A 12043-nucleotide genomic window follows, 5' to 3' on the forward strand; every position below is an offset into this window, starting at 1 on the left:
GTCACTCTGCAGAAGTGGAGCTGGGCTATCCCATCCATAGGAGACACAGCAAGGAAGCTCAATGAAAATGAACTGTTCGCACCTCACAGAAAGGAAGAATAAACTGGGTGTGGTAGCATGCATCTGTAATCCTAGTACTTGGGAGGTAGAGGCAAGGGAAGCAGGAGGTGAGAGTTATGAAATCCTAATTCAGAAACAACAAAACACTCCAATGATCTACACCCAAAGAAACCACCAAGTCTGAATGCTATGGTAGAAATCTAACACAACCACCATTCTAGATGAGGACACTAGTGACCCGGAGAACGTAAGTGATTTACCCCAAACCAGGGAGCCAACTAAAACAGTAAGAATAAGTGTACCACAGTAGGGTTCTCCTGACATACCGCCACACCTCTCTTGTACATATCCAAGTATATCTTTATTTATTTATTTATTTATTTGGAGACCTTGTCTCTCTGTGTAGTGCTAACTCGCTCTGTAGACCAGGCTGGCCTTGAACTCAAAGAGATTTGTCTGCCTCTGCCTCCTGAGTGCTGGGATTAAAGGAGTGTATCACCATGCTCAGCAAAATTCTTTGCTATTTAATATAATTTGAACCTGTTGGAGATTTAATAACAAAAGAAATTGAATTCAGCAGCAGACATCCACCACCTGCCTATTTCTCTGTGTGAGCTGGAGAAGGGAGTTGATGCCTCAGTGAGGGCTGCAAGTGTGGACAGTATTGAGGTGGTGGGATTTGAGAAATGGAATGCTAAGACATGGGGGGCACCTAATCCATTAAAAAAAAGGAAAAAGAGGTCCAACAGGAAGAAGAGAGGCAAAGGAAATCAAACCCTTGGCTTTTTACTTCTTAATTCTTAATTTTTTCCCTAATCCAAATGGATTTAATCCAATTATGTTAAAAAATTTAGGGGGCTAATGAGAGGGCTCAGCAGGGACAGGTGCTGGCTGCCAGGCCTGATGACCTGAGTCTGGGCCCCAGAACCCACATGTGGAAGGAGAGAGCCGCCTCTTTCAACCTGTCTGCTGATTCCACATGCGCTTGTTTCCACATGTTCCACACCCTCCACAAAATAACCAAGTGTTAGCATGTCTTTTACAATGTTTTTCCATGACAGTAGACTAACGTGCGTGGCACAGGGCCACTGCATTTCTCTCATTTCTCTGTGCTCTTGCCACCTCCAATGCCAGCATCAGGACCCACCCAGACCTTGATGGCATGCACTCCCAAGGCTGATCTTCCAGGCTTCCTCGGAAGCAGGCTTACAAACCCCACCTCCTCACAAGCAGAGCTGTGAGGGGACAACACTCCTCCTGACCTTTGTGCCGTCCTGATGTTCATCAGCAGGACAGAGACAGACTGACCTTTTAGAGCAACTATGCTTAAGAGCCTCAAGTTTTGAAGCTTGATGTAGTGATGGAGCATACCTGTGGTCCCAGCACTCCAGAGTGGAGGCAGAAGGATCACTACAAGTCTAAGGTCATCTCAAGTTACAGAGTGAAAATCTGTCTCAAGGAAACAAATCTCTCAAAACCTTAAGTTTTATTTGTTTTTGTTTCTCTCAGAGATCTGCTGCCTCTGCCTCCTAAGTGCTGGGATTAAAGGCGTTTGTGGCACCACTACCCAGCTGGAGCCCTGGTTTCTATTCCCAGCAGACGGGGCATACACCTGTAAATCTGGCACTCAGAAAGTAGAGGCTGGAGGATCGAAAGTTCCAGGCCAGCCCAAGCTAAATGAGACTGTCTTAAAAAGAAAGTAACACACACACACACACACACACACACACACACACACACACACGCACACACACACGCACACGCACACGAACACGCACACACACGCATGCTTATTTATTTACATGTATAATTACATTTTTAGAGGGAGAATAGTTTGTTGAATACACTGCAAGAGGACAGTGGGCTGGGCAGTACCTAGAGTGCAGCCTTCAACCGGCTGGCATACTTGTTTGTATATATTATGTTCATGTGGAAGGTGGAGGTCAGCCTCAGATGCTGTTACGCAGGAAGTGGTCATCTTGTTTTCTGAAATAGGGTCTCTCCCTGGGACCTGAGGTTCCCTGATCAGGCTAGGCTGGCCTCCTTTGTTCGTGTGTGGGGAGGGGGAGAGCCATTGTAAAGCCCAGATCCTCTTGCCTTAGGCTTTCAAGCCTGGGACTGCAGGCATCATGTAGGGGATCAACTTTATTTTAAAAGGTAGATTGCTTGCATAGTATTCTTCACAGCTCCAAATCTTTTTTGGGGGCTGGGGGAGTGGGCAGGGTTCCTCTATGTAGCCCTGGCTGTCCTGGAACTCAGAGATCCTCCTGCCTCTGGCTCCCCAGTACTGGGATTAAAAGAGTGCACCACCAAGCCTGGCTTCTATATCTAAAAACAAACAAACCCCCCAAAACTTTTGACCAATGACTTGGGCAGGGGATGAGGGTGGACACTGATGTCATGAAGCATCTGGAGAGCTGAGTGGCATGAACCAGGCAGTGCTAATGCCCAGGACCTCGTGTCCTGCTAATGACCATACATGGAATACTCAGCTGCCTGTTATTCCAGAATGTTCTGTTAGGTCCCCATTTTTCTTATCTTTTAGCCTGACACAGCAAGGCTAATGTAAGAACTCACAAATCCTCCCCAAGTGAGACAATGATTAACCAAGTTTTAGATACATTTTGTTCCTGTTGGGGTCATACTGGATATCAAACCCGGGCTCTGTGCTTGCTAAGCAATACTCTACAATGAAGCTATGGTCCTGCCACCAGGGAGTCCTTCATGGGGGTTGGAACATACGGGGCTATCAAGTCATTAGCAATCAAAACACGTCTAATTTGCTAGGTTAAAAAAACTACTTATGCATATGTGTGTGTTATGTGCACCACATGTGTGCAGGTACCCTCAGAGGCCAGAGGACACTGGATCCCCTGGAACTGCAGTTACAACAGGCAGTTCTGAGTCTTCTGATGTGGGTGCTGAGAACAGAACCCAGATCCTTTGCAAGAGGAGTAAGCACTCTTAACTGCTGAGCCGCCTCTCCAGCCTCCTGTTTGAGACAGTCTCATTCTGCAGCCTAAAGAGAGAAAATCAGGGCCCACGGTGCTGTCTGTCTTCAGTGCTGGGGCCTGAACTCACCTCAAAGCTGACACCAGGCTGTTCTCTGTCTCTTCATGGCATTAAATAAAACTTGTGGCTTCAAGGAACAATCTCGGTCTTAATGTCCTGGCATCCTTCACTCTTTTTGCTTTTTATTTTGAGACAGGATCTCAACAAGTTGATCAGGCCTGCCTTGAACTCACTTGGTAATCTAGGCAGGCCTTGAACTCAATCCTCCCGCTTTAATTTCTCCAATAACTAGAATTACCTAGCTTAGTAGCATCTTATTATCTATTTAGAACATGGATAAGTTTGTTGTAACCTTGAGACAGTCTAGTTATGTTGTTCAGGTTGGTTGTGTATGTGAGAGTGTGTGTGTACCATGAGGGCAGAGGGCAACCCTGGGTATTGTTCTTTAGGGATTATTCACTTGGAGACAGGCTCTCTCACTGGCTTAGGAGTTCTCTCAGGAGCTCACCAAATAGGCTAGGCTGCCCAGCTAGCAAGCCCAAGAATCTATCTGTTTTGGTCCTGCCTGTCCAGTGCTGCTGGGATTTCAAGGATAAGGCAACATGCCTGTAGTTTTTCCTGTGGGTCCTGGGGATGGAACTCAGGTCCTCGTGCTTGTAAGACAAGTACTTTACTGACTGAGCTATTACCCCAGCCCCTCGGCTGGCTTTGAACTTTCCATAATCCCGTCTTGACTCCCCAGAGGGCAGTGATTATAGGTATATACCACCACACCCCACAGCAGTTTATAGAAATCAAAGCATCAGAACACATTTAGGAGGATGTCAGAACCTGAAGCTAGCATGGTGTCTCATACCTGAAACCCACAAGTCAGGAAGCTAAGGAGGACAACTACCAAGAATTCAAAGCCAGCCTGGCCTACACTAAGTAACAGGCTGGCTTAAGCTATGGTGTAAGACCCTGTTGTCAAAAGGAATAAGGGGCCTGAGAGATGTTCAGTGGTGAAGAGCACTGGCTGCTCTTCTAGAGAATATTGATACTTTAGTTTTTTAGTTCATTTAAAATTTTTTTTCAGACAGGATCTCTCAATGTAGCCTTGACTATAGTAGTCAAGGCTACTATCCTGGAACTTGGTATGTAGATGAGGATGGCCTCAAAATAAAGAGATCTGCCTGCATCTGACTCCCAAGTACTGGGTCTGCCACCTCCATGTGGGTTCTGGGGAATCAAACTCAAGCTCACACAGCATATGCTTTACCCACTGAGCCATTTGTGGGCCCCATTCTTGAATTTTTTTTTGTTTGTTTGTTTGTTTCAAGACAGGGTTTTCTCTGTGTAGTTTTGGTGCCTGTCCTGGATCTTGCTCTGTAGACCAGGCTGGCCTCAAACTCACAGAGATCCGCCTGCCTCTGCCTCCCAAGTGCTGGGATTAAAGGCGTGTGCCACCAACGCCTGTGGGAGTCCGTTTTCAGGTTCCTCATGGCTTTACCCAGCAGGTCCGCATAGAGGATGATTAGGACCACGGGCCTGAGTGCAGGTGTCTGGGATGGTCTGCACTTGGCTGTGCTGGGGGAGGAGATCTTTTGCTCCACCCCTTGGCGTCTCTATAAAAACCCTGGGGCAGAGACAGGGCCCGTTGGAAAAGGTTCCAGGCCCTCTTGAGGCTATCCTTTATTTTCTATCTGTTTATCTCCGAAATATAAATCCTTCTAATATTTCCTGCTGCTCGCACTCAAGAAAACTCTGGGAGCTGTGGGGTTGGTAGGTAAACGCCCCACAAACGCCTGGCTCATTCTTGAATTTTTTTTTTTTTTTTTTTGGTTTTTCGAGACAGGGTTTCTCTGTGTAGCTTTGCGCCTTTCCTGGAACTCGCTTTGGAGACCTGGCTGGCCTCGAACTCACAGAGATCCGCCTGGCTCTGCCTCCCGAGTGCTGGGATTAAAGGCGTGCGCCACCACCGCCCAGCCACATTCTTGAATTTTTGATCCTCCTGCCTCAGCCTCCTGAAGAGACAGGATTACAGACTTTAGCTAACAAGTCTGACCAAAATTTTTGAATTATTAAAAAAAATTTTCTAGGTAATAATGCCCAAACCATAAAATAAAAAGAGGGATAAACATTTCTGATTATATGCATATGTATATTAAGCTGAGTTTCTGAATTGGCTAGCTGATGACAAAGTAATATAAAATGACTATTGAAAGTCTATTAAAATCTGGGCAGTTGTGGTCCACCCCTTTAATCCCCAGACTCAGGAGGCAGAAACAGGTGGATCTATGAGTTCCAGGTCAGCCTTGTCTACAGAGTGAGGTCCAGAACAGCCAGGACTATATATATAGAGAAACCCTGTCTGAAAAAAATCCCAGTGCTCAGGAGGCAGAGGAGGGCAGATCTCTCTGAGTTCGAGGTCAGCTTGATCTATGTAGTGAGTTCCAGGACGGCCAGGGCCATATAGAGAGACCCTGTCTCAAAACAAAAAACAAAAAAAAAAAAACAAAACCAAAAAAAGACCAAAGGAAGATAGCTTCTAAAATGGAGACCACTATTGCCCTCTGGTGGGTATAACACTGTCACCCTTATTCATACTACATAACCTCACCGGACTTCCAACTCATGACTTCCTGCTCAAACACCACCGCTCTAGCCCTCAGTTCCTTTACCGGTTGTTTTTGAAGCCCCGCGATAAACGGACACGACTAAAGGTCTCAAGCTTGTCATGGTGGCCACAGGGAGGAAGAATCGGGGGAACAGGAGCTCAAGAGTTTGAGGCCAGGCTGGGCTGCATAGAAAGTTCCAGACTAGCCTAGACTACAGAATGAGACTGTTTCAAACAATTATTTAAAAAAAGAAAGAAAAAACTACAAAAATCAAACCAAAATCTCAACAAATTCATAAAATTGGCTATTATAGTCCCATTTTATAGACCAGTAAACAAGACTTAAGAGTTTTCCCCGGGTTGGGGATTAGCTCAGTGGTAGAGCCTAGCAAGCGCAAGGCTCTGGGTTCGGTCCTCAGCTCCAGGGTGGGGTGGGAGGGGGTTGGGGGTTTGGGGGAGGGGTGGGGGGGTGAGGAAGAGAGTTTTCCCAAGGAAAAGAAACTAGTTAGTCACTGCTGGGAGGTGGCGATGGTGGTGCACGCCTTTAACCCCCACTTGGGAGGCAGAGGCAGGTGGATCTCTGAGTTCAAGGCCAGCCTGGTCTACAGAGAGTTCCAGGACAGCCAGAAAAACCCTGTCTTGAAAAACAAACCCCCCTCCAAAAAAAGAATGCTGGGCCCCAACCCCAGGTCCTCTGTAAGGCAGTCAGTGCTCTTAACCACTGAACCATCTCTCCAGCTCCCTTGTCTAGTCCCAGAATTCTGTTTCTGTACATCTATTCACCACACTGCCTCTCAAAAAAGCAATGCATTCACGATCCTCCCTTTGGTATTCTACAGCTTGCTTGGGAATATAGTTACTCCTTTTTTTCTTAAGTACTAGGATTGAATCCAGTGTTCTGTACATGGTAGGCAAGTTCTGTATCAGTGAGCTACATTCTCAGCCCAGTTATTTATTTTTAATCATTTGCTGTTATACATTTTCTATTTATTTGAGACAGACTCTCATTATGTAGCTCAGGCTGGCCTGAAACTTTTGGTAGTCTTCCTGTCTTCGTTTTCTGAGTGCTGGGAGTACAGAAATATAGTATCACCATACTTTACTATTTAGTTTGTTTTTTTGGGGGGGGGCATTGTTTGTTTGAAAGAGGGACTCACTGTGTAGCTCGTGCTGGCCTGGAACTTGCTGAGTAGAACAGACTGGTCTCAAACTCACAGAGCTCTTGCCTCTGCCTCCCTGGTGCTCTGATTAGAGCTGTCAAGTCACCACACCATCACACCTAGCCTTCCTTTTACTTTTTGAAAAGTCAAAAACAGAAAAAAGTCAAGAACTGGAAATTTATTTGAGGATGCACTTTCCTCTGTCACAAAACACATATTTACAAAAGGTAATGGTGAAAACAAGCTCATTTGCTCCTTTTTAGAGTTTAAAATATGCAGGCCTCAGGCTAGGTGTGTGGCACACACCTGCAATCACAGCACTGGGAAGGTGGAGACAGGAGGATTACAAATTTAACGCCATCCAAGGCTCCAAGACCTGTCTCGGCACTTCCCATCCTCCCACCTCCAAAAGCATGAGGGTGTCAAATGAGTGATAGCGAGTATTTTTCTCTGCTTTAAATAACAACAACAACAATAATAATTAAGATATATATGTGCATGCATATATATATATGTGTGTGTATGTATGTGTGTGTGTGTGTGTGTGTGTGTGTGTGTGTATATATCCCAAACTCAGCAGAATAGTGTAAACCTGTAATCTCAGTGATGGAGAGCTAAAGTAAGCCAGTTTAAAGTATATAATGAGACAAAACAAGCAAAAACCACACACACACACACACACACACACACACACACACACACACACACACACGAGCAAAATACATGCTCATGAACGAATGTTTACTTTATTCAAATAATCACATGTGCCTTTTTTATACTTATTCTATGTTGATTTTTTTATTGCTGTTATTACTTCTTTTTTTTTTTTGTTTTTCAAGACAGGGTTTCTCTGTGTAGCCCTGGCTGTCCTGGAACTCGCTCTGTAGCCCAGGCTAGCCTCAAATTCACAGAGATCCACCTGCCTCTGCTCCCCGAGTGCTGGAACTAAAGGCCTAGCTTTGTTTCTGTTTTAAATTAAGAATATTTAATTATTTCCCTCAGCAGTACCACACTGAGAAACTTATATTTCCATTTTAGATTCAGGTACAGTTTTTTCCCCCTTGAATTAACCTTGAACCCTGAGGGTGACCTTGAACTTCTGATTCTGCAGCGCCCGCCCGCCATCACGTGTGTGCTATCGAGCGGTCTCTGGAGCGATGGGGCTTTGCACATGCCAGGCAAACACATCAATAACCAAGCTGTATCTTAGCCCAAGGCATAACCTCCTGTTTGCTCAACCGTTTGTCTATTATGTATACCAGGCTGGCTCGAGACTGAAAAATTCCCCTGCCTCTGCCTCCTGGGTGCCGAGATTAAAGGCCTGGACTATCTCACTTAGATTCTGAGACAAGGCCTAATGTAACAGATACTGACTTTGAACTATGCTCCTCCTGCCTCCCCTCCTGAGTGCTGGAGTTCTAGACAGGTACCACCATGCCCGGTAAGGTGCGGCCTTCTTTTCTTTCTTTCAAAAAAAATTCTTTTGGAGGCAAACTTTTTGACACATAAATGTGTAGACTATTTTGTTTTTAACAGTGTTCATTTATAATCCTTTGACTATAATTCCCTTCAATCTTCCTTTTCCCAGAAAGAAAAAAAGCCTTGGCTTTAAAAGTTATCATAAAGCTGGCTATGGTGGTATATAATCCCAGCAATTAGGAAGCTGAGACAGAGGACTGCTACAAGTCCAAGGCCAGCATGAACTATACAATGAGTCCAAGGCCATCCTGCATTACAGTGAGATGCTGTCTTAAATAAACCAAACAAATAGCAAACAGAGAAAGGAAAGAATGGGCTGTGAGCACAGCCCAGCGTGTGAGGGAGGCCTGAGTTCAGCATCTACACTGAAAAACAAGTTTGAGAAACAGCTTCACTTTTGCATTTGGGGTATTGGAGGTTTAGCGTATGGCTTATACATGCAGCAAGTGTTCTATCTCAGACCTTTAATCCCAGCATTATTTAGGGAATATTTTTTATAAGAGTGGGTATCAGATGGAATAACCATTCATGTCTAGGAAAATGGGATTCTGCTCATTTTTAAGCCTCAAATAGATGTCTCATTACCAGATTTTACCTGAGGTTGCTTTGGTGTTGGCTGAAGAAACAAAGCTAGCGAGGTTGACAACGTCTCCAGAGGTGAAGATGAAGGGAGCAGTCACAGTCACAGGGTTAGTCACTGGGTTGGCTCTCTCGGGGGTAATGGTCACCTGATTCTGCATTGCTTCCTAGCAAACAAAGCAGGACATTTCCGTCAGAACCTCAGTCACAGTCACTGAACGGCCCTCCCACCAGAGCTCCATCAGCAGAACTAGCCTGGTATACAATGTCCAGGGAGCTAAGACTGCTGCTCCTCTCCAACTAGAGCAACGTATGAGCTTGCTTCCCAAGCTTGTTTCTGCTTGAGAAAGCAAAGGTGCACGATTCACAAAGCCTTCTACATGCTTCGTTTAACCTCTCTGCATTTTTTTAAACTTGAGAAAAAAAGAAAAAAAAAAAAGAAGGGAAGGAACTGGTGTGGACAGTCTAAGGGGTAATTTGCAGCACTGATATTCTGTGATCAATTATCTGCAAGACAAGGTGCTAGCAGGAGATCCCTGCAGAGAACAGTATTCTCTAGGGTTTCAGCCTACAACCTGTTCCATTCTGCCACTGAAGAAATCCCTCAGAGAACACCTAACAAGCAGGTAAATGAGTAGCAGATTTCCAAGTCTAATTCCATATGCTACACTCTTGCTTCCGAGGATGTCTGCTCCACCACATGAAAAGATGCTTATCTTTTAGTTTCACTCTCACAAGTTTTCTACAAACACCGTAACTACTAAAAAGTCCAGTTACAAAGGACTTTGGACAATAACTGGAAGTTAAGGAGAATAACCAGTCTTTGGAAAAGCATGTCATGAAAACGAACAAAAACTGAGAATGCACAGCAGCTATTTTTCATATGGAATTATCCCTTGACTGAGAACTTCAATTGAAACAGATTATTCACTCCCGGATACTGTAACTCTTTCTTCAATCTGCTACTGGCACCCTCTCCAGCTTCCACAGTGAAGCACTCACAGGCAGGCTGGCCTGGCCTGATGAGAGCAATCATGCTATTTAGCATTGTCTTCTCCGTCCAATGTGTGTGCCAACTCCAATTAATTTCTTAAAACAATCACACAAATCCCAGATTTGAGTTTCTAAATTCAGATGTGGCAGTTCAAACTTATAATCCCAGCACTCCAGAAGCTGAGGCAGGAGGATTACCTTGAGTCTGAGGTCAGCACAGGCTATATAGCAAGTACCAGATAAAGCAGAGCCACACAACAAGATCATCTTTCAACGCCCACTCAAAAAACCTTCGGCCTTGGGTGGTGGTGCAGCTTTAATCCCAGCACTCAGGAGGCAGAGGCAGGTGGATTTCTGTAAATTTAAGGACAGCCTTGGTCTACAAAGCCACTTCCAGGAAAACTAGGCTATATAGGGAGACCGTCTTAAAAACATACAAAATAAAATAGAAAAAGCTTCTACTATGTCCCATCGCCCACATAAGAAACTGCCTCACTAGGCATGTAACAAGACCACATGTATAACTCCCGAGCACCTGCCATTCCCAAACTCCAGGCCCACTGCTCATTCTCTAGATACGTACTACAAGTTTTCTTTAAACATTCCATGTTATTTCATATCTCTGTTTTTGGTTTGTGCTTTTTCTAGAATAGAGTAACTTTTTTTCCTGAAAAATGAATATAATTTAAAAATTTAACCACATTTCTTTGTGTGTGGGGAGGCCAGCAAACCACTGGCACCTTGCACCACACGGTCCAGGGAATCAAACGCGGGTCACTAGACTTGGCAGGTGTCTCTACCTGAGCCATTTCACTGATCCAATTAATATCTGCCTGCCTTTAAATTTATTTATTTACTTTTTAAGACTCTCTGTGTAAGCTAGATGGTGGTGGCACACACCTTTTAATCCCAGCACTCAGAAGGCAGAGGCAAGCAGATCTCTGTGAGTTCGAGGCCAGCCTGGTCTACAAAGCGAGATCCAAGACAGGAAGAGTCACACAAAGAAACCCTGTTTTGAAACACTCCCCTTCCAAAAAAAGACTCTGTGTAACTCTGTTTGGGAACTCAGTATATACACTGGGCCAGACTAGAAGTCAGAGATCCACCTGCTTCTGCCTCCTGAGTGCTGGGATTAAAGGCGTGTGCCACCAGCCTGGCTCTACATGTTTTTAGTCAGTGTGCGCGCGTGCACACACACACACACACACACACACACATGAGGGTCGCAGTCAGTTTTCACTTTCCAGCACACGGGCTCTGGGGACTGAACCAGGTTGTCAGGCGTGGCAGCTAACGCCCCACCCACCAAGTCATCCCCAAATTTAATTTGTTTGCTTGTTTGAATTTAATTTTTTTTAACTTTTTTTTTTCCCCGAGACAGGGTTTCTCTGTGTAGTTTTGGTGCCTATCTTGGATCTCACACTCTGTAGACCAGGTTGGCCTCGAACTCACAGAGATCCACCTGGCTCTGCCTCCCAAGTGCTGGGACTAAAGGCGTGCACCACCATCGCCCGGCTGAATTTAATTTTTGATGGCTTCAGGATCTGTCTTTGTAGGGACAGGTGAAGAGTGTGTGTGTTTGTGGAGAAGTGAGGAGGTAAGGGTCTCTGCCTTTCAGGTCTGGGTGTTTGTTTCCCTCTGTGTGGGTATGGGGAGACACACACTGAGGCATCACACAGACACTTCACAGGTGCAGGGCGGTTGTTTCTTGATTTGGATTTTGTTTTGTTTTTTGTTTTTTTTTTTTTGGTTTTTCGAGACAGGGTTTCTCTGTGTAGTTTTGCGCCTTTCCTGGGACTCACTTGGTAGCCCAGGCTGGCCTCGAACTCACAGAGATCCGCCTGGCTCTGCCTCCCGAGTGCTGGGATTAAAGGCGTGCGCCACCACCGCCCGGCCGGATTTTGTTTTTTTGAGACAGGGTCTCAAGTAGTCCAGGTGGGACTTAAACTGGCTAGGTAGCTGAAGATGAGTTTGAACTCCACTCCTCCTATCAACAGATAATCCATAACGGTGGATTATACAGACGTGCCACCTTGACTGGACAGTGACTGTATGTACATGTATGTGTGGGAGGGAGCAGCCTGAGGACAACCTTTACTATTGTTCCTCAGATGCTATCTCCCTTGTTTTTCTGAGGTAAGGTCTCTCACTGGTCTGGAGTTCA

At 45.3% G+C, this 12043-nt stretch overlaps 1 protein-coding gene across 3 annotated transcripts in view; it reads right to left on the bottom strand.

Annotated features, from left to right (window-relative positions):
• Positions 1–12043, bottom strand: part of Gabpb2 (GA binding protein transcription factor subunit beta 2) — a 38777-nt gene that overhangs the window by 11387 nt on the left and 15347 nt on the right. For all 3 annotated transcript variants that reach the window (XM_052730787.1, XM_052730786.1, XM_052730788.1), the window contains one exon: positions 8903–9053. In XM_052730787.1, coding sequence (XP_052586747.1) covers positions 8903–9053 — 151 coding nt within the window. The remainder of the gene's footprint in view (positions 1–8902; positions 9054–12043) is intronic.

This window comes from Peromyscus californicus, unplaced genomic scaffold (genome assembly GCF_007827085.1).
Source record: "Peromyscus californicus insignis strain IS unplaced genomic scaffold, ASM782708v3 Scaffold_9__1_contigs__length_137607984, whole genome shotgun sequence".
Lineage (NCBI taxonomy): Eukaryota > Metazoa > Chordata > Mammalia > Rodentia > Cricetidae > Peromyscus > Peromyscus californicus.